The sequence below is a fragment of the Silene latifolia genome, chromosome 3, assembly GCF_048544455.1.
Source record: "Silene latifolia isolate original U9 population chromosome 3, ASM4854445v1, whole genome shotgun sequence".
Classification (NCBI taxonomy): Eukaryota; Viridiplantae; Streptophyta; class Magnoliopsida; order Caryophyllales; family Caryophyllaceae; genus Silene; species Silene latifolia.
This window is the reverse complement of record NC_133528.1, coordinates 47,098,943-47,126,129: the sequence shown is the minus strand read 5'-3', so window position 1 is coordinate 47,126,129 and position 27,187 is coordinate 47,098,943. Positions and strand designations below refer to the sequence as shown.

The following is a 27,187-nucleotide window of genomic DNA, read 5'->3' as shown; positions in this document are numbered from 1 at the left end:
TAGGCTTATCATAACGCCATATTTTCGATCTCTGCTACAGATAGAGTCTTTATGAGATGTCACATTCACTTTCAGGAATGGATCAAATTTCATATCTCATTATACTGTTCAACTTCAGGTGAACAAGAATCAATTCGCAAATAAATTTGCCTTTCAAATTAAAAAGACCGCTTTAAATTGAACAGCGGTTCATATACTCATAGACGTGAACTTCTGGCCAGTTACACTTATACAATACGAATAGATTGTATTGATGAGACGGTGTTAAATTATACACACCTTTAAAACTTTGAAATTTAGGTCAAAGTCATATGGACATATCTGCTCATCATTATCAAATAGATATCTTCGAACTTCAGATCCAATAAAATTGTACGATATGTCCTTTCTCAAAACTTAAAACTTATTTACCAAAGTATGAGGGGTTTTCTCATAGCATATAATTTTCTCATAGCATATATATTGAATATTACATATTCACAGATTTGCTCGTAAATATAACTAACAAAATCATACAAATTGTCACATGCGAATTTTAACAATAACTTAATCATGCTCAAAAGCTCAGAACAATTATGAATTAAATCACAAATCTCACTATGTCAAATATTGTTCCTCAATCACGTTGATTAACCATATTAGAAGTAAATTCATTAACAATATGAAATCGTGTGCATATACTATCGAAAGAACGGTAGTTATAATTGATTGCATCACTACCACAAGCATTATAATACTAATATCATATGGACAATAATTAATCAATAGCAATAATATTGCTAACAGCCTAACACATGAGCAATTGTAATCATAGAAAGTATTCCCTTAAAATTCTTATAATTAATATTTAGTACACAAATCAAGTCTCCCGAGATTCGACGTAATAACAAACAAAACAGTTGTTGCAAATTGTAGATACCCGTATCCGTCGATATTGGAATTTATAGAGAACCCGACAAACACCCGATGATGATAGGACACATGTATTTATTTAGTTGTCATTGTCATTAGTTGGGTTCGTTTTACGATGTAGAATGAGCGTTGTCGACGGAGTATTTTAATTTAAATGATATTTAAATTAAAGTCTTTTTTAAGGTGATTTCATTTTATTTTATTTTATTTTGAATTTATTTTCTTAAGTTTATTTTCTTGAAAATAAAATAAATATTTGATTTGAAAAATCATTTTCTGAGTATATTTGATTTGAAAAATCATTTATTTTAATGTGTTAATTGATTTGAAAAATCGATTTAAAAATCAAGAAAAACTCGTTTCAACCACACGTTTTTGAGCTCGATTTTAGCTCGGTTTTTGAGCCCGTTTTCTTTACGAGTTGGCACGAATATCGAGTACACTAATCAACCTAAGCCACTACCCATCCAACCCCAGTTCGAACCCCATAACCACGGCCCAAAATTCCATCCCAAACACCCCCCAAACAGCCGCACAAAAGCACGAGCAGCCCCCTGTTTTGCAGCTCAATCCCGAGCCCAAAACCCGCTCCAAATACCACCAAAACCCGTGCCCATTAACCCTAACCCATACCCTAATATCCTACCCATATTACCTTACCTTAATCACCAAGAAAAACCCCCAAACGAACCCTAGAACACCCCCCAAAAGCTGCTGGACAGCAGCTATGCTCAGCCGAGCCCGTCTGCCTCTCCCCCCTTTTACCCTACTTTAACTCCTTATAAATACCCACCCTTCACCATACATTCATTCCTCTAAGTTCTATATACATCCAACCATCACCTACAAGTTTTAAACCTCAGAAACAAACCCTATTTGCCTCCCAAAAACCCTAAACAAAACCGATACACAAACTGAAACTGTTTGTGTGTCCTCCTCGAAAAGCAATTCGTTCCTCCATCAAACCTCCATCAAAACTCGATTTTCTTGTTCCTAATTAACCACATAACATCCATCTACACATTAGACAAAGATTTACGAGCCAAATTGCCCTTGAGAGTACACGAAATCCCTCGAAAAACAGAGTGTTATACACTCTGTTTTCGCGGTTTATTCTTGTCTGTCCAGTTCTGTTTGTGCTCGTTTTTCATGCCCAATAACCCAAAACGAGCGGTGGTTGCTTTAAGATCCCTGTTCTCCTTTCTTTCTAGTTTTCAAAACATCTTTTAAATCGAATTTTCGTCGTGAAACGAGGGAGATATCATCGTTTGAAAATCGCTGTCCAGAAAGTTTCAAAAACGCGTGTTTGCTTTGCTCTTCGTCGATGACGGCCTCTCGAGATAAAATCTACCATCGATTACGACCCAAGACGGTGTCAACGATACATGTAGGTTGAGGGTGCATCAAATCCTCTTCTTTTCCCTTTTATTTCGTTTGTTTTATGCTTTTTTTTATTGTCTTGTTTTTGTTTGTTTTTCGTTTTGATTATCGATTGTTCTAATTAATTATGAAACTAGTTAGTCCGAGTATGAGTTAAAGTACCACCATGAACACCCGCGTTGACTTGAGATGGGAAAATAAACCGCTACTTCAGTCGGTCGTACACCCCCGTCTCATTTACATATCCTCGTGTTCAAGGTAGGGCATAAATAAAACGATTTTCTAACTTCGCTCTTCGCTTTTGACCCCCTTGTTGTTTCGGCCAATTCGACATACCCTAGGACCCGTTGTATGTTAGTTTAACCTCTGATTGTTAACCTATGACGTATTTAGATGACATTAAATTAATTTAATAACCTAATTAGACACATTAGGGTACATCGACATAGCTTTAAAAATCAACTAACAATTACGTAAATAATAGAACGCATCTTTCTCATCACTTGATTTCTCGCTAGCATAGGAGTGCGTGATTAGCACCTTCCTATTAACACTCGACGAGTAAGCATTAATCTTATGATATCTGACCTAATTGGACCCTTTAGGCCGTGTAGAATAACACACTCGCGCGTTTCTTCTCAAATCGATCAATTTGTTTTATAACTTGTTTTCTAACTCGTTTTCTAATCCGTTTCGCAATCATTCGATCTAACTAATGAACCTAACTTAGGAACTAGGTTGGCCTTGTCTTGGCCGTGAGGGTGGCCGTCGGTTTGGGCCGTGAGTTGGCCATGTCTCTCGTCTTTCTCATTTCGTTTTTCTTTTCTTGATTATCATTTGTTCTTTGTTGTTTTGTAGCTTGTAATTTATAGTTTGTTTATCGAGTTGTAATTTTCGAGTTAGTTTTCTTTTATCGAGTCAAAACCTCTTTCAAAAAACCTTAGTCTTGTTTGGTTAGACGGTTGTTCCCCAATGCATGTAAGAGCGTAGTAAATCGCATGTTGTTTAAAGCAACATGGCCCGATTTATGCTAATGCATGCTTTGGTGCGTAGCCCAATGTCTAATTCGATAAGATCAAGTGAAAGCACACATCACGAGGAGTGACCCAAGGCCGTGGGTCATGTAAGCCGTGGGCCACCTCTCTTGTGCACGTTTTTCTAGGCCGATTGGCCGTGTGTGTTATCGTGTACGGTTTTGTATGTAGCAATTGTATTTAGATCGAGTTGTATTTCTAATTTCTCGTTGTGTCGGCATGAAATGCCCGGGTTGTAATAGGTAGATCCCAACGGCTCCCCCCATTCCCCCTTTAAGCCTTGTTTGCTTTGTATGCTGTTAGATTAATCAACCCACATGCTAAATTACAACTTTGACAAAGTTAGTTTAGTTGCATCTAAATCGACATAGAAACTTCACATGTTAGGATTTTAAAACGATGTTTGCATATCATATATCGTAGTAGCTATGACCTTGTTTGAAATCCGACACTTGACTTAGTAGAGGCCGTTATTGACGGGCGGGGTTGGGTGTCCTTATGGGCTTCCCAACACGTACCCTCACCCCTTACTCAAGATCTATGGTTTGTGGATCCGTCTAAATACCATTGGATTACGAGAGTCATTCAAATCGAGTGATATAGGGTACAAGTCTTTATCTTTAATCACTCGTAGTCGATTGGCTTTATGCTTTTCGATGAAAGGTGTAAAGTTGACTTGAACGGTTCCAAGTTCCCATAAAACTTGGTGGCGACTCTAATTTGTCTTAATTCGATTCGAAAGAACCTCGAGTCGATTATGCCTAGTGTGGATCCCGCGGACGCAGCCTCCCGAGGGCCTTGTCCACAGATTTGGCGACTCACTGGGGAAAAGAGGACTAGTTACACTGTGTTTCTAGGGTCTTTTCCTCCGAGGTGAAACTTGAAAAGAAAGTGTTGGAAAGTAAAACATTACTCATAGTGCTACGATTCATGCATAAACCCTTAAGGACTTGCCCGGCCGTCCCGCGTTTCTTCGTGATGCGTGGGGGCGACGTCCCACTATGTCGTAAGCTGCACATTGCTCGCTTCCACTTCGCCTCGCGTGGTTCTTGATGGTGGGGACGATCTTCTAGGTACTTTACCTTAAGACACCTTGCTCTATAAGACCGCAAAAGGATGGAGGGCATAGACCTTCTTATAGAAGACTTGCCGAGACTTAGAGATGTCTAGGAGCATACATCCTTATAACATGAGAATGACAATGTGCAATGTGTTTTCCCGAGTCTTTATTTTCGAAAATTCCCATGTCCTTTTCAAAACCGAACTTTTGAACAACTTATTTTCAAAATAGCATGGTTTTAAAAACGCGGAACGCTGCCCAAATAGGACTAGAAATTTCGGCCCAAAATGAGCTTTTATAGCCGGCATGCTGCCCATTTCAAATCTCATTTTCAAATCAATCCTTCATTTTTTCAAAATCAATCCAAAATGTTTCTCGAACCTCAACCAAGCATGAAATGCGTCGAGTCGTGTCCGGGTCATGGCCGTGTTAGGCCGGGTGTGTTTCGTTCTAAGAGTCTAGAACACGACCTTGTCGGGTCACCCAAGCTCACCTCTTGGGCTTTGAGTCATGTTGGTCGACCTTTTGGTCTAGGATAGTCCACAAAAAACGTCCAAGCTAGGCCCTTTAGGACGTTTCACCCGAACCTAAGGACTATGTTGGTCCAATCACGGGTTTAGTCACACCGAGTCCAGTTTAGAATCGAGCTATGACAGCTCAAGTCATGTCGTTTGGTCGAGTCTAAAATGAACCGATGTCTAAATCAAACCGTGAGTCGAACCCTTATTTAGTCAATCTCAAGTCGAGTCTTTGTTTGAGTCAAGTTGGGGTCGTGTCCTTAAGTGTGCAAGGGCTCTTACTTTAAATATTGACTCAGTACGGGGTTTTCTTGTAGAAAGGCCGCCAAAAACCCGACGTCAAGCAATGGAAGATGCTGTTAACAAGCTTACTGAGGCCGTGAACCTCATGATGACCCGAATGGATGCAATCGAATCTAAGTCGGGTGAAGATTCCCTCCACCTCTCGATCGATCGGAGAAACGGTTCAAATTCATTGAAGACCGTCTGAAACTCTCCCAGGGGAAGAACATCCATTACGAAAATGCTAGGGCCTATGCCCCAATTCAGGATAAGTTGCCCACGAACATGGTACTCACTGATATCCCAAAGTTTAAGGGCACAGAAGATCCAGTCCACCATGTTAAGGCCTATAAGGGGTACTTAGCACTGAAGGGAGTACCTGCTGACATGCTCTCTGAAATTTTTGCCCAATCTCTGGATGAACACCCGAAGGCGTGGTTCTATAATCTTGACCTTATGAACTTCCCCACTTTCGAAGATATTACGGTGGAGTTCTGTAAGCACTATGCTGACAATGTCGAGATTCAAACCAACATAAGAACATTGGAGGTGATGACACAGAAAGAAAAAGAAGGCTTTACTGAATTCCTTGCAAGATGGCGCGCTGAAAGCGTGAAATTAGCCAAGAAGCCTGACGAAGTTGAAATGGTAGATAAGTTCGTAAAGAATCTACGACCTATTTACCGCAATGCTCTGAAATACCAGAATTTTGGCTCTTTCAAAGAATTGATAAGAATCGGGATAAAGGTAGAAGATGATGTCATAAGGACAGAGGCTGAAAGGCCGAAAGGGTACCAAGGGGCCTCATCGTCTAAGGGCAAGGCCCCAGCAACGACCCATATTGATGAAGCCATCAATCTCTTAGAAGGGCAATCGAAGAAGTCGCAGCGCCAAACACCTAGGGCATTCACCGATATCGGATGCACTTATACATACGCTCTCCAAAGGCTCATAGCCCAAGGAAAGCTGAAGCCTATTGGTCCAACTCCGGACCCTCCCGCTGATCAACAAGGTAAATGGTATAAACCAAATGCCTACTGTGCCTTTCACCAAGGGAAAGGCCATGATACTGAAAGGTGCTATCGACTGAAGCACGAAATTCAAGACATGATTGAGAACGGAACGCTCCCGATCCCAACTGTTAAACCTAATAACATCACCAATCCATTTGGCGATCACGCTAACTTTGTTTCTGTTGAAGACAATGTCGATTACTCCCATCTTATCCGCCCATGTCACTTGAAAGGGGTGTTTATTGGGAAAATATTTGTGGATTTCTTTGAATTCTTGCCAAACCCGAAGAATGAAATTCAAGTCGGGAGTCTTGCTTCAGAATGTACTCCTCTCGTTAACGAAGTTAATAAAGGACAATTCGATTCACCAACCTTCATCACTGGCGTAGATCCTCAGAGGACTACCTCGGGATGGAGGCAAACCATCACAGGGATCAAGGACTAGAACCGAGCATCTAAGCTGACAGCTGAACAAGAGAAAGCTCAAGACCAGATTTGAAAAATTATGAGTCGGGATCTATTTTCTTATCTTAGTCGAGTCGAGTCTAGTACTTTCTTTTCCTGAAGTTGAGTCGTTTGTTCCGCGATGACCTAGGGTGTGTCCTAGGAATCGTTCCTTCGAGTCTGTTAAGCATCTGTCTTTCCAATAAAAGTTGTAGTTTCATTTCCAAATATGTCTTGTTTCCAATCCTCAATCATTCCGAAAACATGATAAAATGCACAACACACTCAAAGGCATCCCTGGGGTGGAAGTATGTCTCGTTTCAAAATGTAAGGCACACTAGGATCCCGTGTTTGATTCCTTTACCTATTCCATGTCTGGCGGTAGAAAATCTCCATCTGAACCAATGTTTGTGACAGGCTTTTAGATGATTCTAGGACGAACCCGGACTAGCTCCTTGTTTTCCATATCGATGATGGAAGGCAAGCCTTTTGCCCACAGAATCATCCCATCTCGAAGAGAGAAGATATCAACTCGTTCTAACAAGGAATTGTTAGTTCTTACCCAATTTAGTTGGCGAAGCCCAGTTTTCAAGGTGTATCCATTTATGACTAAGAGAATGAATAGAAGATCATTTTCAAAGAGAAAAAAAGATGAAAAAAAAATGAAAAAAAGAAAAAGAAAAAGGGAAAGAAAAAAAGAAAAGTGATGAAAGAAAAAGGAAAAAAGGAAAAAAGATGTTGAAGTCATTGCAGAATGCTTTTGATTGAATGTCGAAGTTTTGGAAGCCAAAATTCAAGTCAAGTACCCATAGTTGAGGTTCAATGGGCGAAGCCCAAAAGCTTAAGTAGTAACCTCTTTACCCCTAAGTCCTTCCTGAGACAGTTACAAGGGGATAGTCGGGAATTTTGAGAATCATTCCGCTTGTGTTGTTATACCCAGCCTTTAGGGTCCAGACATGGAAATTTGAACCCACATCGTTTTCCAACCCATTTTGTACTCGGGTTTCATCAAACCTGAGACACCATTTCCAACCACGTTATAAGCCATAGCCCTTGGCCTTAGCACCACAGAACGAACCTTCAGAATGATGGTTTACCTTGCGAACCTATTTTTACCAAGCTCCACATCCCAAAAGATCCAAGCCTTTTACACCTAACCCCAAACACGGGATTTAACGGTACCTTACAGGCTAGAATGGGATACGACATGATACCTTAGGTGAAACCTTTGAGTGGGTACACACAATCAAAATGCCAATTTAATGCACCTTGATCGAACTACGTCGGATTTGATTTCGCTCCCCGCGAATACGTAGGCAGTCCTTCAGAATAAGGGATTCAATCCACTCATCAACCAAGTTGTCATCTTGTCGGTTTATTACGGGTCTTAACCAAGTCCAAATGAAGCCACCTTTGTTTGAGTCGGTCTTAGCTCTCGATGTAGGCTAGGATGAGGATATAGGTTCGGATGAATAGTATCAAGTCTCAGAATGAGCTTTATCGAACGGTTTAGGCAAAGATGCCGAGTCATATAGATGTAGGTTTGTGTTGGGAACAGAAAATATGAAAAACCCGCTGAAAAGAAGGAAGGCGTGGAAGAAAAATATTAAAAGCCCGCTGAAAAGAAAGAAGGCGGTGGCAAGAAATGATGAATACTCGCTGAAAAGAAAGGAGGCGAGGAGAAGAGTAACAGAATGTTCCCAACAAGAGTGATATGTGATGTCTACGTGTTCTCATAAGATTAACCTGTGTTTAGTGTCTGGGCGAAGCCAACGTTGTTCCTTTGTGAGTTTAATCCACCTTGTCAATGCCAAGTGATCTTGATTCCCATGTGCCCTCGGGAGCACGCCCATGCCATACGATATCTCCGTCCCAAGTTCGACGACCTTGTGATTCCCATTTGCCATCTTTTGGCGCCGGAACGGCCGATTTACATTTCTACCCTCGACAAGTCCATATTTGAATTAAAGCCCGTGCACACTTACGGTTTTATTTTCTTTTTTTTGTTTTGCGGTAGCGGGCTACGCCCACGTTGTTCACGAGTCATACAGAGTGTCTGAGTCGTGTTTCATGCTCACCCGTCAAGGTTCGATTTCAAAAATTTCAAAATTTCAAAATTTCAAAAACTTTTTGCGAATTGTGGATAGATGATCCAAGTAGTAGAATCTATTTGGGTCGATAGCCCAATTATTCAAAATTTTCAACATGTTCAAATTTCGGGTCGATGACCCAGGCTTTCAAACTCAAATTTTGGGTCGATGACCCAACATTCCAAGTGATGTCAAATTCAAAATTCGGGTCGATGACCCAATTATTCAAAATTTTCAAATTCAATTTTCGGGTCGATGACCCAATTGTTCAAAATTTTCAAATTCAATTTCGAAGGGTCGATGGCCCAACATATTTTCGGGTCGATGACCCAATCATCCAAAATTTTCAAATTCAATTTTCGGGTCGATGACCCAATCTTTCAAATGATCAAATTTCAAGATCGATGATCCAAATGTGCTTAAGTGATGATTATTGCTCGTACATTTTCTATGTTTCAAATGTAGCAGGATATGCTTCAACTGGGGGCTCTAAAGTCTTCGACTTTAGAGCCATTGCAAACTGGGGGCTCTGAAGCCGTTGGCTTCAGAGACCATTATCAAGATGTAAAGGATGACATCCACCAAGAATTCAATTCAATACAAGAATATGGAAGAATTCCGTAGCTGAAAGCAAATGATGAAAGCGGCGGCAACCTCCTTGGAAAGTCCCGTCCCATTCGGACAAGCGCCAGCAGATGATAAATTTTGGGCAAATGTCAGCAGATGATGAATTTTGGACATACGCCAAATAGATGATAAACTTTGGGCATGTGTCGCGATTGCTTAGAACTACGACGCGGTTTGATTCCGTCAGAAACGGATACGTAGGCGCCTAAGGATAAGGCTCAATCCACCATATATGCAATTTTATGGGTCGACGACCAACGATGATAATTTGACACAACAGAAGCAAGAGTCAATCCCCAACGAAGTTTCAGGTATGATCTCTTCTTATGGCTGGCGAGCTTATCTACGCAAGTCTAATGGACTATAAACGACCCGAAGAATCCTCAGGTCGAGAGGGACCTGGGGTATACTTTGACTTTCGCCTTGTCCAAGCCTCGGTCAAAGTGGGGGCTCAGAGATACCCGTATCCGTCGATATTGGAATTTATAGAGAACCCGACAAACACCCGATGATGATAGGACACATGTATTTATTTAGTTGTCATTGTCATTATTTGGGTTCGTTTTACGATGTAGAATGAGCGTTGTCGACGGAGTATTTTAATTTAAATGATATTTAAATTAAAGTCTTTTTTAAGGTGATTTCATTTTATTTTATTTTATTTTGAATTTATTTTCTTAAGTTTATTTTCTTGAAAATAAAATAAATATTTGATTTGAAAAATCATTTTCTGAGTATATTTGATTTGAAAAATCATTTATTTTAATGTGTTAATTGATTTGAAAAATCGATTTAAAAATCAAGAAAAACTCGTTTCAACCACACGTTTTTGAGCTCGATTTTAGCTCGGTTTTTGAGCCCGTTTTCTTTACGAGTTGGCACGAATATCGAGTACACTAATCAACCTAAGCCACTACCCATCCAACCCCAGTTCGAACCCCATAACCACGGCCCAAAATTCCATCCCAAACACCCCCCAAACAGCCGCACAAAAGCACGAGCAACCCCCTGTTTTGCAGCTCAATCCCGAGCCCAAAACCCGCTCCAAATACCACCAAAACCCGTGCCCATTAACCCTAACCCATACCCTAATATCCTACCCATATTACCTTACCTTAATCACCAATAAAAACCCCCAAACGAACCCTAGAACACCCCCCAAAAGCTGCTGGACAGCAGCTATGCTCAGCCGAGCCCGTCTGCCTCTCCCCCCTTTTACCCTACTTTAACTCCTTATAAATACCCACCCTTCACCATACATTCATTCCTCTAAGTTCTATATACATCCAACCATCACCTACAAGCTTTAAACCTCAGAAAAAAACCCTATTTGCCTCCCAAAAACCCTAAACAAAACCGATACACAAACTGAAACTGTTTGTGTGTCCTCCTCGAAAAGCAATTCGTTCCTCCATCAAACCTCCATCAAAACTCGATTTTCTTGTTCCTAATTAACCACATAACATCCATCTACACATTAGACAAAGATTTACGAGCCAAATTGCCCTTGAGAGTACACGAAATCCCTCGAAAAACAGAGTGTTATACACTCTGTTTTTTGCGATTTATTCTTGTCTGTCCAGTTCTGTTTGTGCTCGTTTTTCATGCCCAATAACCCAAAACGAGCGGTGGTTGCTTTAAGATCCCTGTTCTCCTTTCTTTCTAGTTTTCAAAACATCTTTTAAATCGAATTTTCGTCGTGAAACGAGGGAGATATCATCGTTTGAAAATCGCTGTCCAGAAAGTTTCAAAAACGCGTGTTTGCTTTGCTCTTCGTCGATGACGGCCTCTCGAGATAAAATCTACCATCGATTACGACCCAAGACGGTGTCAACGATACATGTAGGTTGAGGGTGCATCAAATCCTCTTCTTTTCCCTTTTATTTCGTTTGTTTTATGCTTTTTTTTATTGTCTTGTTTTTGTTTGTTTTTCGTTTTGATTATCGATTGTTCTAATTAATTATGAAACTAGTTAGTCCGAGTATGAGTTAAAGTACCACCATGAACACCCGCGTTGACTTGAGATGGGAAAATAAACCGCTACTTCAGTCGGTCGTACACCCCCGTCTCATTTACATATCCTCGTGTTCAAGGTAGGGCATAAATAAAACGATTTTCTAACTTCGCTCTTCGCTTTTGACCCCCTTGTTGTTTCGGCCAATTCGACATACCCTAGGACCCGTTGTATGTTAGTTTAACCTCTGATTGTTAACCTATGACGTATTTAGATGACATTAAATTAATTTAATAACCTAATTAGACACATTAGGGTACATCGACATAGCTTTAAAAATCAACTAACAATTCTGTAAATAATTGAACGCATCTTTCTCATCACTTGATTTCTCGCTAGCATAGGAGTGCGTGATTAGCACCTTCCTATTAACACTCGACGAGTAAGCATTAATCTTATGATATCTGACCTAATTGGACCCTTTAGGCCGTGTAGAATAACACACTCGCGCGTTTCTTCTCAAATCGATCAATTTGTTTTATAACTTGTTTTCTAACTCGTTTTCTAATCCGTTTCGCAATCATTCGATCTAACTAATGAACCTAACTTAGGAACTAGGTTGGCCTTGTCTTGGCCGTGAGGGTGGCCGTCGGTTTGGGCCGTGAGTTGGCCATGTCTCTCGTCTTTCTCATTTCGTTTTTCTTTTCTTGATTATCATTTGTTCTTTGTTGTTTTGTAGCTTGTAATTTATAGTTTGTTTATCGAGTTGTAATTTTCGAGTTAGTTTTCTTTTATCGAGTCAAAACCTCTTTCAAAAAACCTTAGTCTTGTTTGGTTAGACGGTTGTTCCCCAATGCATGTAAGAGCGTAGTAAATCGCATGTTGTTTAAAGCAACATGGCCCGATTTATGCTAATGCATGCTTTGGTGCGTAGCCCAATGTCTAATTCGATAAGATCAAGTGAAAGCACACATCACGAGGAGTGACCCAAGGCCGTGGGTCATGTAAGCCGTGGGCCACCTCTCTTGTGCACGTTTTTCTAGGCCGATTGGCCGTGTGTGTTATCGTGTACGGTTTTGTATGTAGCAATTGTATTTAGATCGAGTTGTATTTCTAATTTCTCGTTGTGTCGGCATGAAATGCCCGGGTTGTAATAGGTAGATCCCAACGGCTCCCCCATTCCCCCTTTAAGCCTTGTTTGCTTTGTATGCTGTTAGATTAATCAACCCACATGCTAAATTACAACTTTGACAAAGTTAGTTTAGTTGCATCTAAATCGACATAGAAACTTCACATGTTAGGGTTTTAAAACGATGTTTGCATATCATATATCGTAGTAGCTATGACCTTGTTTGAAATCCGACACTTGACTTAGTAGAGGCCGTTATTGACGGGCGGGGTTGGGTGTCCTTATGGGCTTCCCAACACGTACCCTCACCCCTTACTCAAGATCTATGGTTTGTGGATCCGTCTAAATACCATTGGATTACGAGAGTCATTCAAATCGAGTGATATAGGGTACAAGTCTTTATCTTTAATCACTCGTAGTCGATTGGCTTTATGCTTTTCGATGAAAGGTGTAAAGTTGACTTGAACGGTTCCAAGTTCCCATAAAACTTGGTGGCGACTCTAATTTGTCTTAATTCGATTCGAAAGAACCTCGAGTCGATTATGCCTAGTGTGGATCCCGCGGACGCAGTTCCCGAGGGCCTTGTCCACACAAATTAATTACATAAAATCAGTAAATAAACAGATGTTTTATTTTACAAATAGAATAACACTAATAGACTATAATCAAAGCCAATTGACACATTGATCCCAACAATTTAAGAGACTCGCAAAAATTCAGCATTATACAATCATACTCAAATTTATACAACGTATTCATACTGAGATTAACATGTTAGAGGAGACAAGAAGATTAAGTTTGGTGTGGATTTGCTTTACAATCATTGAAAAATTGCAGCGTATAACAAACCCTTAACATTCTTAGTTACGGAAACATACCTCGTAGATTAATCTTTAGATCTATCGGCTCAATTAATTAGAGTCGTGCTGATAACATGTTGTGAAATAAAGATAAGAGAAAATTAGAGAGAATATAGAGAGAGACAGAACTGTCTCCTTATTCCATTATGAAGGGTATATATATACAATACAATGGGAGAAAGTTTCCATAAGACAATATATTCTAAAGTATTCTAAGATATGGACATCCATATAATATTTACATTAATAATATTTCATAACAAATTATATACTATAATATAATTTACGTATACCATACCGATTGTTGCATATATTATACACTCTAATTAATGAAAGCTCTCCTTTTTTTTTTTTTTTTTTTTTTTTTTTTTTTTAATTCTCATACTTATGAGAGGAATCCATATTTGATATTTACAACCTGTAAAAATATTGACCCGAAGCATCTGTCATTTTTTCTAGGCCAAAATCTGTAAATCTTAACCGGGCCCACAGCCAAAACCCTCCGGCCTCCGTTAACACCCAACCCAAACCCACGTAAAAGAATCAAGTCCAAACCCAACCTGAGTACCTGACCTATCCGACCTACACGACAGGTGTAACCGACAATGCCAATTACGGAGTTGTAGCATCAATAAGACACCATGTATAAAAGCAAAGAATAATAATAAGCCGACTCAACTCAAATCTCCTCCAGAATTCAGAAACGTAACCACCACAACAAACACAAAAAGAAGAAAGAGAGAAGAAATAAGTTGTAATAATGGCGGAGCACTTGGCGTCAATATTCGGGACAGAAAAGGATAGAGTAAACTGCCCCTTCTACTTCAAAATTGGCGCGTGTCGTCACGGTGACCGTTGCGCGCGTCTTCATACCAAGCCCACCATCAGCCCAACCCTAGTCTTATCCAACATGTACCAGCGTCCCGATATGATTACTCCCGGCATTGACTCTCTCGGCGCACCCCTTGACCCTCGTCAAGTTCAACAACACTTCGAGGTTCGTTCTGTTTCCTTTTTTACGCTTTTTGCTGGTTAATCCAATTTCTTCGTTTTCTCTCTTTCTTTTAATTAGTGTCATTGAATCATCGATTTAATGGGGATTATAGGTTTTAATGAATTTCGCCCAATTTTATCAGTTTTTTTCCGATTTCGTTGCGTACTTAGGGTTTCGTGGTTTAGCGTTCATCTTGTCAATGCTCTATTGCTGTTGTGTGTTAATTTGCGGCCCAAACATGCGTTGAATCAGAATGCTCAACAGATGAGTTTAGAGCGATTATGTTGTTGTTATTGTTGTTTATCTCATGAATGCTCGGTAATGATTTTATAGCTTTTATTGTTGTTGGCTTGTTGCTGTTGTTTTCTTTTTTGTGTGTTAATTTGGGGCTAAACATGCGATTATTGTGTTGTTGTTGTTGTTGTTGTTGTATGTGTATTAATTTGGGGCTAAACATGTGATAAATCAGAAATTCAGAATGCTGAAGCGATAATTTTATAGCTATTGTTGTTCACTTCTGTTTTTTAATGTTGATTTACTGCCTAAACATCTCATGAATCAGGTTGTTTCGATGATGCTTTGGACAACATTTTACTACCGACTCATTCAGATGTTTAACATTATTAATTTTTAAGAGTTCAATGATGATAATACTGAATCACGAGATATCGTCGAATTTATATTTTGTTACTTTCTATGCTTATTTTTGGTTGAACCATGGTAATAGACTTAAATTATAATGTCATGGCTTGTCTTTCCCTTTGTTTTTTGTTCTTTTTCTTGTCTCATTATTGTTGTGATAATATTTGTTAGTTCATTGTTGTAACAATCTATGGATTGAATTAGCAAGCATCGCTGGCAGTAATAGGTTCATTGATACCGATTCATGATCTGGTACATTTTTTTTTTGTGATGCTATGCTGCTTTTCGTGCTACTATTTTTTCACTTGTTATTCCAGAACGTGATGCTATTTTGTATGTTCGCTATGTTCAATGATAAGTGGATCAGATTTTCTGGTGTCCCCGTTACAGGGGTAGATGTTTTTTTGGATGTATAATTGAGTGCAGTGCGGTGGTGCTGAAATTTAAATTGTCATTTTGAGTGATGTGATCTTTCAAATTTTCGAGGGAGTTTTTAAGACTCTTTCAATTTGTAGTCCTTAGGAAATTCAGTAATCAACTCACGTGATGTCTTCGTAGTTTAGTACTCTGGAAATTTGAGGTTATAGTTTTATTTGATGTTTTTTTCCTTAATATTTGTTGCTGAATTATGTTATATCGTGGTTCATTGCTTTGAAGCCATATGAGCATTGGATTTCTGTGGCTGTAGTTATTTCTGTTTAGTTACATGATGAGAGAACCAAAGATATATGATGTCCCTTTTTTTTTATTCGCTTGTGTATGATGAGGGTGTGGGGATCAGAGTGCCATTTTATTTTCTAAGATACTTGATACTGATTCGTTTGCGTTTCTTAAAAAATTAAAAAGAAGAGAAAAACTTGTATCCTTGGATGAGAGTTTTTCCAGGTTATATTTGTTATGTATGTTTAGTTGCTGATTCACCAAGACAAAATTAACAATCTAATTTTTCTCTCTAACTTATGACACTTCTTTCAACAACTCCTTACTGCGACATATATGTGATCATGTTCTAGGTTTTTGGTGTTTTGAATTCTTCTAGCTTTATGCATTTCGTGTCCCCACCTCTCTCCAATTTGCTGTTAACCTTCTTTTCTTGTTTTTTTTTTTTTAAAAAAATATTTGCACTTTAGAGAGACCCAGGCACAGGCTCATTGAGCTATTTTACCAAAATGCATTGAGGGTCACACTATAGCAATCTACTTTACTTGTTAGCATTCTTTATAATTAAGAGTATTTGTTGCACAATTTTTTCTTTTTATGGTATTATTAGTTTGTTTGTGTTTTGAACGTCCCTTAATGCATGAGGCGTGTGCTTCACGCCTAATTTGCTGTGGGCTCTTGTCACCTCGGTGGTCCTTGGCTCCTTGCACCTTTAAAACTAAGCTGATACCCAAAAAGTAAAAGCCATGATTTTTTTTCTTTTTGTGCTTTTATTTTAGAAGGAGAAGTGTCAACACGTGTTTTACTTCTTTTTTTAGTGAATTAGTACCTCTAGGGTGTGTTTGGATAGGAAAAATGGAGGGAAAGGGAGGGGAGGGGGAAGGAGGGAAGAGAAAGGAAGGGAAGGGAAGGGGAGGGGAAATGAGGCGTGAGTGTTTGGATACAATTTCCCTCCAAATCTTGCCTATTGTGGAGAGATTTTAATTTGCCTTGGAGGAGGGAAAATGAATCCCTCCAAATCTTTTCCCTTTCACTCCCCTCCACACTTATTTGCTATCCAAACAAGTGATTTTAAATCCCCTACTCTCCCTCCCTTTCTTTTCTCTCCAAATCCATCAATCCAAACACACCCCTAGTAGCAAGTGTGCTGGCTTTAAGCTGATAGTGGTGTTGGCTTCATATGACTGATCTATTTCTGGTATTTGCATCTGCAGGATTTCTATGAGGACTTGTTCAAGGAATTTAGCAAGTATGGGGAGATTGAGTGTCTCAACATTTGTGACAATTTGTCTGACCACATGGTATGTCTTTACTTCTCAATGGATGTCGTTCCACTTAACAAACCTGTGGTGTATTTTATAGGGGTACTAAGTTACTGACTATTTATTTTCCTTTCATATGTTGGCAGGTTGGTAATGTTTATGTCCAGTTTAGAGAGGAAGAACAGGCTGGCGAGGCATTCCGCAACTTGAATGGGAGATTCTATGCTGGTCGTCCAATCATTGTTGACTTCTCTCCTGTGACGGACTTTCGTGAAGCTACATGCAGGCAGTATGAGGAGAATGTATGCAATCGTGGAGGCTTATGCAATTTTATGCATTTGAAAAAAATTAGCAGGTAAGCTCTTTTCAGGTTAGATATTTAAAGGTCTTGACTATTTGGAGGATTTATTTTCTAACGAGCTAGTCCTTCTGGTTCTTTTTCAGGGAGCTGAGGAGGCAGTTGTTCGGGAAACACAGAAATAGGCGCAGCCGTAGTAGAAGCCACAGCCCTGGACCTCGAAGCCGAGGGGAGAGACGTGGTGACCGCTCCTCTGGTGGTCGTGGCTATGGTAGAAGAGAGGATGATAGAGGTCAGCGGTACCATGACAAGGGAAGAAGTGCTAGAAGCCCTAGCCCTGTTGGATGGGGTGGTAGAAGGGATAGGATTCCAGTGAGAGAGAACAGTGAGGAGAGGAGAGCTAAGATTGAACAATGGAACAGGGAAAAAGAGCAGTGACCAGAGGTTATGGTATGCATTTACTTCTCATAGCTGTGAGGTTATATTTTGCATCAAGTTTTTTTTTTTTCATCTCTTTCTAGTTTCTAAGATAGTCTCCTAGAAGGTTGATCTCTTACCTACCATTTTCCACTGTGCAGGTGGAGTACAGGTTCATTTCTTAATGATAAAAGTAAAATCGATTTTCCTGTTTTTGAAATGGTCACTGAAAAAATACTACTCCACGATCTCAAAATTATCCTCCTTGCTTTGGTTAAATAATACGGAGTATCAACTTTGACCACTAGGTGTGTTTGGATAGCGAAAGGGGAGAGAAAGGGAGGGAAGGGGAGGGGAGTGGGAATGGATGATGAATGTTTGGATACAATTTTCCTCCAAATCTTTCCTATGTTGGGAGGATTTTAGTTTGTCTTGGAGGAGGGAAAATGGATCCCTCCAAATCCCCCCCTCCATTTCCTCCTACCCCTTTTGTTATCCAAACAAGGGATTGTGTATCCCTCCCGTCCCTCCCCTCCCTTTCCCTCCAAATCCTTCCATCCAAACAAGTAATTGTTTCTTCAAATAGATGTTTTCGTATTTTATTATTAAACCAGCTATATTCCTGTTAATCATTTTTAGAAAGTTGCAACACAACTATTGTTTGTGAGAAAATATCAGTCAAAGTTGACCTTGTTTGACCACCAAAGCTGAAAGAGGATAATATAAATGAGATTGATGAGTAAGCAGGAACATCTCTCCCACCTTAGCTCCACAAAATTGCACTTTGAACCATCGTTATAATTACACAAGATGACGCTTATGTTGTGTTTTAACATTAAAAGGCTGATGGACAGTCTTATTTAACGATATTAAACTGTTGCCTGATTGAAATTTGGTGTATGTTTGGTTGAACAAGCTATTTGTTGTTGATGGTATCAGATATGATTCAGCGCATTTATCATAAACACAGTTGGTCTTCATTTCTCGTTCTTATATTTGTGTAAAAGGTGTTCTTGCTGAGTTTTGATTCAACATTTTTCTTTTCATTTTTTCCTTGAGCTTGGTGCTTTATTGCCTACCTGGTGTTGATTTAAACGAACTGAATCAACCTGAACATTGGTTAAATACTACTCCAGTACTCCGTAGTTTGACATTTATTTCAAGAAATTTCACTGTGTTGTTTAGCGGGGTAGAAGTTTATTAGCTTTTCTGATTCTGAAGCATTCAGGTACTCTTCAGGTACTTGCATAGTTACATTACATGTGGATCTTGCTGTTAATTTGTGAATTTCACTGTTGATATATTTCTGGATGTAAACGTGTCACATTCCCTTGGCTATTGAGTCTTGAGCTTTAGGACTTGTGATACTCATCCCTCATGCTTAATTACAACAGATCCCTTCTTGTGACTGTTTATTTTTATTGGACAAAACTTACATAGATTTTCAAGTTTTGCAGGTCCAGGTTTTTCTGAAAGCAGGTCGGGTCAGGTCATCTTATTTTAAGCAGTTTATTGTGTTATTTGTATACAGGTTGACTGTTCCTCTGCAGAGCTGTTTGCAGGATCTTTTCAGATAGGGATGAAGAATCTGTTTGCCTGAAGAACTTCTCTAGTAATGCTGGTGCTTCTGATGTTGATTACTGGCAATTTAATGGCGTTTTTGAGTAGATATACTCTTGTTTTTAATTTGAATTTTTCTGGTTTAATTACCTTTTGGAATTTCTTGGAGCTATTTTGACCTGAAATTGGCATTACTTGTTTCTCTCGGACATAATTTGAGTTTCATCTTTGTGCCTCGTGTCGTATACTCGTATGTCTTGCTGTGCAACTATCCATTATACTTAAACGTTCGTTTGGGTTTGGTTCTAAGGTAAACAGATGCAAGTGGTATTCGGAAAATATAATTATGAAACGCGGGTTATCTTACTTTCCTTTTCTGCCCATCTTTAAGTTCACTCCATTTCTTGCCATCTTAAATTATTATTAATCTCTTATTTTATCTTTAGGGGTTATAATGAGACCAAGACATCTTGCGAGCAACTCAAAGATTGGCTCGGTCAAAGCAAGGCCAAGCTTAGCTTGGGAGTAGCTTGATAGCTTCTTAATTCTAGTGTGTTTTTTTTTCTTAATAATTTTTTTTTTTAAAATAAGTTTAAATTGCATCTAATTCAATAAATTAAAATAATTTAACAAAAGAACTTAAAATCTCGATGTACTAGAAGTTATGACACTAATCACATGTAACGCTGGTGTCTACAGTCTACTGCCTAGTTAGTTGATTCGTTAGCTTAATTAGAAAACTCTTCCTTATTTACGTATCACCTAGTACAATTTATGGTTTACTTCTGAATAAAACATATGGATTTAATGATGACCTTAACAAAATGAGAGTTTTTTTTCATAACCTTGAGACATAAAATGAAATAGCCTCTAATATGCAACAATTCTTTCGCCGGTTTGATTAATGGGTTGGGTTTAGGAAATGGATATGTGAGGCAAGCTCATCTGTCCATTTTTAATGGGTTGGGCTTAGTTAACCCATTATGTAATTTACTGCCACTCTCACTTTCAACTTTCCTCCTCATTCCCTTTTCCCTTATTAGTAAGTAGGACCGTCTCCATAAAAAAGCGTTGTTAGTTCAGTTCGGTAGGACTAATCAAATTCGATCATACCTTTGGTTTACAGAGACTAGAGATCAGGGATGGGTCGAAAATTAGCTTTACCAAAATCTAATTGCATATGCTTTTAATACATTTCTTTTAGGTTTTTTATTCCCTTTTTCTCTAAGAGTGTTTTATATAGATCCTGGTGTTTAAGAGAAAGAGCAGTGAATTGAGCATTTCTTATCAAATTTTAGAGATTTATGAAAAGTCGACCAAAAATTCTTATGTAAAACCGTTTTACATGATTATTATTTTAAAATCATGTGTTACTTTGCATAATCAGCACCATAGAACTAGCTTCCACTACTTATCATGTTTGTGGATTATTTTACATTGTCTTATTGCAAAGCGGTTTTACAATAGACTTACTAAAAGTCAATAAACATGTTGTCATGTACTGTTTGTACAATACATGGTTAAACATGTATATGACCAAGATTAAATCAAAAGTGAGACAAAGGGCACAAAAAGTGACACAAGACACGATTTTGAACTCCCTCTTTGTGCCTTATCTTGTCTTCTTGACATTTCTTAACAATTTGTTCCAAGTACTTAGGAGACATCTACAACCATCTATGAATGTCCAGCTCAATAATACTCCTTATTTCAAATTTCTCAACAAATGTAAAATTATCAGCTTGTCCCAAAACTCCAATCGTAGGTCATATTGAAAAATAAACCCTACTAGTCTTCTTGTAGTAATTCTATATTTACTTCAATCATTCTAGTTGGAGATTATGGTCTTGTTTAATACTAGGAAAATTAATAATAGTAGAGATAAACTAGATAATAAATGAGAATTTTATAGCAGTGACGGCTCTAGGGATTGAATAGAGGGGTTGTGGAAATTTTACAAAATTAAAAGACTTTTAGTACGTGGCGGCGAAATCAATATTAATATAATAAAATTTCATACATTTCACATACGCCTTACTTAAAGGATGTCTTTTTTTAAAGGACTTTTTTAATACGAGGCTATCAAACTGACGCAAAATTAGAATACGGAAAAAACATTGATTAGATACCAAACAAATTATTCAAATTATTCTTTTTGGTTATTTTTTTAATAATGATGGGACATATTTAACAAGAATTTTATAATTACAATACTAAAACTACTTGTTATATTAGGGAGAGAGTATTTAATTATTTATTAGGCCTATTTTGTACAATGATAGGTGAAAAATAATTAAAAGAAAAAAACACAGAAATTGTTGATTATAGTTGATGGGGCATATTCTGCACCGCTGACCAAGTCAACATATTGAGCAAGGTCAAAGATATCCACAGCAAGTCAACGACTTAGACAAATTAGCCGATCGACCCATCGGCTGTCGGCCGGTCTCGGCATGGCAACCCGCCAAGGGGCACATATCCGCGTACTCATATCCAAGACCCCTCGGTGAGTCAACAGGCCCGCCGGCCGCCATAGGTCCCTCGGCCGAGGGGTAGATCGATCTTTCCACCGCTAGCCACTTGGCCACTTGGCCACTACGTGACAAAAGGTGAAAGTCTATAAATACTCCTCAACCTTCATTGAGGAAAGGATCCACAACTTAACCTAAATACACTATTCATCTGGTAACATCTTCCTTATCTCTCTACAATACATACTTAGCCAAGTAACACAACTTAATCCTTTAAGTTTACTGACTTGAGCGTCGGAGTGAGTACGCTTGGCTCAAAGCCAAGCCCTCAGTTCGTTCATTGTTGCAGGAGAGGCCGAGAGGAACAATTAAGGAAAGAAGGATTCAACTCAAGACATTATTCTACAAGCCACGGGTAGTAACAATACTTGCTCTGGAATTACACCCGGAACAATTGGCGCCGTCTGTGGGGATCGCTACTAGAAGCTAGTCACATTCATTCCCAAAAAAAAAAAAAAAACACAAAAACCCACCCAAAAAGCTAAGAAGATGTCGAAACAACAAGACGCAGTCGTGACCGACGAAACCGCATTCTACCAAGATGATACCTTCAACAATTCTGGAGTCGTGCAGCCCTCCACCGGCGGAGTAATCCAACCGGAGTTCGGGATGCCAATAATACCGACACGCACGCCGCTGCCAGCCAACCAGGTCACCATCATGGGACATGTGGTTGACGTAGCAAAACTGAAAATGGTCCTGGACTTAATTAGTAATACGCCTGCTCACACTGTCACGCCGACAAGAGCGGCGGAAACCGTCCAGGAGACTAGGACCCGAAATGTGACTCCGAGAAATTTGAACGGAGCACTAGGAGAAGCTGACCCAGCCAAGTCGCTGGGAGCCCAAAGTGGGCGTGGTAGACCTAAGTCCTTCCCGTACTCATGGGAGGACAGGCGTCCCAGCATGAACGAGGCTTACCCCAAAGGAGCCACGGGGAGTCCGACTCGGCGAGTTGGAGAAGAAGTCCGAGTCGAAGAAGGAGTCCTTCCCATTACGAGGAGAGGAGCCGGATTAGGAATGCGAGGAGCCGATCGCCGCGTGTCGTTCGACACGTGGTCGACAGACCCCTCGCGCCTCGTCCTAGAAATCCAGTGCCAACTAAGCTCAAGTTGCCACCCATATCATACAAAGGGGAAGGTGATCCACCCGAACCACGCCGAGGCTTTCGAGTCTTACATGTCGGTATGGGAGCAGCCCGATGAGGTCCGGTGCCGAGTTTTCCCAACAACTTTGCATGGGATGGCTCAAAGTTGGTACAAGGGGCTTCCCGACGGCTCGGTATACAATTACGCCGACCTAAGGGACGCCTTTCTAGCCCAAAGACTCTTGCAACAAGAGAAGGGCCGTGGAGACATCGGACCTCCTAACTATCAAACATGAGGGGGGGCGAGTCTCTACGAAGCTATGTGAAGAGGTTCGACGGAAAGGTCCAGCAGATTCGAGAAATTAATCCCGAACGGCGGCCTTCGCGGCGATGAAGGGCCTCCCAAGGGGGACTTAAAAATGAGCTCATCAAGTGCGGAGGCACAGGCTTGGATGCCGCCAGGAAGATGGCCGACCAAGCAATCAAGGTAGAAGACTATCACAAAACCTGGGTAGGCCCAGCGAGGCCGAGCACTCAAAAAAGAAGAGCCACCGGGAGGACAACCCGGATGAAAGACGCCGTGACCACAACGGGTCACGGACCGATGAAAGACGCCGTGAGAATAATAGGTCACGGTCGGACAAATCTGCCAGAAACAGACTCGACGGGCGCCGGTGGAGTTCAGAACGTACCACCGAGGCGGTATAGCGATAAAACCCCTCTCGTCGTATCGCCCGCCGAGGTCTTCGCCCGAGCAAAACGAGGGTCGAAGTGGGAGAGACCCCCAAGCCAAAAAGTGACGGTGACACGAGCCGATCGTGAGTACCACGGCCACACCGCCATTTAACCAACGATCACCGGCATCGAAGAATGCCATTGAAGAGCTGATCCGGAAGGGGAGCCTCGGCAAGTACGTTGCCAAAGGCCAAAAGACTGACGCCGACGGTTCGGGTAAGAAATCCGTCTTCGAACGGATAGGAGTGATCCATGTTGTCATCGGGGGCAACGAGAACGGAGGGCCCGCTCATGGGCACAAACGGCACCTGAACGAGCTATATCGGGCCATCAACTTTGTGCCCAACACAGCGATCCCCGCTTCCAACATCCCCGATATAACCATTGGAAGGAAGGACTACGAAGGAGTCATCGCTCCTCACAAATGTACCCACTTGTAGTCAATTTGGACATATCCAACCACCTGGTCAAGAGGTGCCCGATTGACACAGGCGCGTACACGAACATCATGTTCGGAAGTGCTTCCTCGGCCTCGGCCGAAAGTCAAGGACTTGAGCCCCCGCACCAACCCACTATACGACTTCTGCGGGGCCGGCCTGGTACCACCGGGATCAATCGACTCCGGTGACGTTCGGCGAAAAGAATGCGGCTAAGAATGTCCTAGCCGAGTTCGTGGTTATTGACGGCTCGTCCGCCTACAACGTTCTCATAGCCGAGTCACCCTGAGCGAGGGCCGACGCAGAATGTCCATCCGGGCCCTAACACTGATGTATGTCTCGGACCGGGGGAAGCGCATAAGCTCGTCTCCAAAGACGAGAATGACGAGGTGGTCAACGTCCGGATAGGCCGCCGGAGAGGATGCAACATGCAATCCCTCAAAGTGGCAAAGAAATCGAGAGAAGGGGAAAAGTCTATCCTTACAACGGAGGGGGCGACCTCATGGATGTAACTAGCGGCCGATCGGGAAGGTGTGCCTTTGATAAACCATTAGGACACTGGTAATCTCGGGAAAACTCTATGTAGCGGCGGAGGTGTCCAAAACAGCTGTGGGCACCCCGACGCATGTTTTTATCTAAATGAAAAATCGTCCAAGTCTTCCATCAAAATGTTCATTCTCCCCATAGTCACTAGGAAGCCGCAGACACCGGCTCACACTGTCACATCGACGAGAGCGGCAGTCTTTATCGGTAAGCGGACGTCGGCTCATACTGTCATACCGACAAGAGCGACAGTCTCCATCAAGAAGTAGACGCCGTCGCAGTCACCCCAAGTAGTAGACGCCACGGCAGTCACCCCAAGAGGTTTGACGCCGTCGCAGTCACTCCAAGTGGTAGACGCCACGGCAGTCTCCGTCAAGAAGTAGACGCCGTCGCAGTCACCCCAAGTAGTAGACGCCACGACAGTCACCCCATGAGGTTTGACGCCGTCGCAGTCACTCCAAGTGGTAGACGCCACGGCAGTCTCCGTCAAGAAGTAGACGCCGTCGCAGTCACCCCAAGTAGTAGACGCCACGGCAGTCACCCCATGAGGTTTGACGCCGTCGCAGTCACTCCAAGTGGTAGACGCCACGGCAACCAATAACAAGGAGCATTCGCCGGCTGACACCGTCACACCGGCAGGAATGGCAAGCACCCTCAGGAAACAAACACCTCGACGGTCACGACCAGCGCAGTTGATACTCGCAAGAGACGCCCAATTAATAACATGAAAAATTTTTTTTCAGACAAGGACGGGAAAAGACCTCGGCCGAGCCAGAGACAAAGTGAAAACGTTAAGTACAGATTGAGACGCTCAGCTATTAGCACAAGAAAAAGGAATGAGGTAAAGACCTCGGCCAAGCCGAAGGCAGAAGAAACAAGCTCTTATTAAATATGTTCAACAAATTACAAGAAGTACAAACGACGGCCGTCCCCATAAGGGTCAGCCAAAAAACAACCTACCAAAGTTGTACAAAATACAAAGACAGAAAGGCAAAAGGGTACAGATATCATCTCCTTATGTCTGTTGCTGCTCGCCATCAGCAGCGGTAGCAGCATCTCCTTCAATGGGCAACCCAGCGGTTTTCCTGGCAGCCTCAGCTTCAGCGGCCTCAACCTTTGCCTCGGCAGCCTCAGCCTCCCTCATTCTCTTGGCCTCCTCATTGGCCGTCTTTGCCTTCTCAGCAAGGGCTGCTGCCTCCTCGGCCGCCTCTTTCTCTATCTTCACCCTCACCGCCTCCTTGGCTCTCTCCTCCACGGCATTCTCCTTAGCTTCGAGCTTGTCGTCAAACAGCTCGTTAAATCTGCCCCACGGGAAGGAACCTTCAAGAGGGAAGAGTTCCCCAATCACTTCCCTGGCAGCGTCTTCGGCCAGATCCCGGAATTCGGCGCACATGTTAGGGAGCATGTCGGTTTGGAGCATCTCAATGTCGTCCTCCTTTTGCCTGATGATGGCCTCCTTTCTCCGAATCACCTTCCCCTGGATCTGAAACCGTTCCCTGAATTCATTCCTCTGCTGGAAATAAAGGTCGGCGTGCCTCGAACAAGGTCACACTTCGCCAAAGACTTTTCAACTTCGGCCGCAGCAGCCTCGGCCTTGGCTCTCTCAGCAAGGACCTCCTTTTCAGCGTCCTCCCTGAGCTTTCTCTCAGCCAAGAGCGCTTTCTCAGCCTCCCCCCTAAGTCTCTGCTCATTGAGAAAGTCCAACTTCGCCTTCGCGGCCACCTTCTTAGTGGCATTAAGCTCAAAAGCGGATTGAGCCACGGCCTTCTCCTGCTCCATGATACGAGCACCGGTCAGCTCGTTCCATCTCGCCAGTCTCTTGATCAACCTCGCGCTTTCCGCTACAAGCTGGGAGGGGGAAGCCTTCTGGGATGAAGAGACAGTGGCAACGTTTCGATCACCAGCCTGCGGTCGGGAAAGGGAAACCTCCTGGAATGAAGAGTCAATGGCGACGTTATGATCACCAGCCTGCGCGGGGTTCTCCTCCACTTGCTGCCCAACAAGAGCGGCGGTCGACGGCGGCTGATCTACAAAAGTAAAAAAAAAAAAAAAAAAAAAAAAGAGCATCAGTATCGACATACATAGGCATGCCGAAGAGCCTGTCATCAGCAGCGCCTGATGAACCGGCTAAACCTGAGCCACCGGATAGATCAATACCGTGCTTGGCCTTCTTGGCCGAAGGACGCATTTCCTCATCAGCAGCAGAAGCAACGGCAGCAGTAAAGGCTGTCTGCTTTCTTTTACGGACAAGGGGCGACCCCTCCTCCTCATCGGAGTCATCCCCATAGGTGATATCAACGATCTCCACCGTCTTCTTCTGAACAGAGGGGATGAGAGGTGGAGCCGACGTCGACGCCGTCGCCGTCGCCGCTGAAGGATTTGTTTTTCGCGTATGGCGCGACATGTTACTAACAACCTTCGCCTGGGCCTCCACCACATTCAAGCTTTTCAGCTGCTGATCCATGAGATCATTCGGCGACGTCCTGCGGTCATGGGCTAGAGCCTTGGGATGCAAGTTAACAACAGTTTTATCTTTGTGCAGCCCCATTCTCCGGAGGATATCCTCAGACAGGTCCGGTCCGAAGTGGCCTGCGAAAGAAACAAAGCAAGAGTTAAGTAGAAGAAATCAAAGTTCGAGACACAATGAGAACGGTGATGGGCCTCACACCGACCCCACTCACCCTGTGCTAGGGCCGGTATGAGGCCGACATGGCAAAG

General features: G+C 41.8%; 2 protein-coding genes across 5 annotated transcripts in view; both read left to right on the top strand.

Annotated features, from left to right (window-relative positions):
• LOC141647622 (fructose-bisphosphate aldolase, cytoplasmic isozyme-like) overlaps nucleotides 1–27,187 on the top strand; it is a 293,648-nt gene that overhangs the window by 166,764 nt on the left and 99,697 nt on the right. The gene's annotated exons all lie outside the window — the stretch shown is intronic.
• LOC141647618 (splicing factor U2af small subunit B-like) lies at nucleotides 13,728–19,372 on the top strand. Of its 4 annotated transcripts, none has more exons than XM_074455885.1 (5): nucleotides 13,728–14,300; nucleotides 16,814–16,900; nucleotides 17,008–17,216; nucleotides 17,306–17,609; nucleotides 19,108–19,372. In XM_074455885.1, the coding sequence occupies exons 1-4, from the start codon at nucleotides 14,064–14,066 to the stop codon at nucleotides 17,595–17,597; spliced, it is 825 nt and encodes a 274-aa protein (XP_074311986.1). In that variant the 5' UTR covers nucleotides 13,728–14,063; the 3' UTR covers nucleotides 17,598–17,609; nucleotides 19,108–19,372. The 4 variants fall into 4 exon arrangements, with proteins under 4 accessions (XP_074311986.1, XP_074311988.1, XP_074311989.1 ...); XM_074455887.1 differs by having other exon boundaries at nucleotides 13,892–14,300; nucleotides 19,085–19,372; XM_074455888.1 differs by lacking the exon at nucleotides 19,108–19,372 and adding an exon at nucleotides 17,738–17,850 and having other exon boundaries at nucleotides 13,892–14,300; nucleotides 17,306–17,637.

Coding starts and splice junctions, on each gene's coding strand:
- LOC141647618 (XM_074455885.1), top strand. CDS start 14,064: ATGGCGGAGCACTTGGCGTCAATATTCGGGACAGAAAAGGATAGAGTA. Junction 16,901..17,007: donor ACAATTTGTCTGACCACATG/GTATGTCTTTAC, acceptor ATATGTTGGCAG/GTTGGTAATGTTTATGTCCA. Junction 17,217..17,305: donor CATTTGAAAAAAATTAGCAG/GTAAGCTCTTTT, acceptor GTTCTTTTTCAG/GGAGCTGAGGAGGCAGTTGT.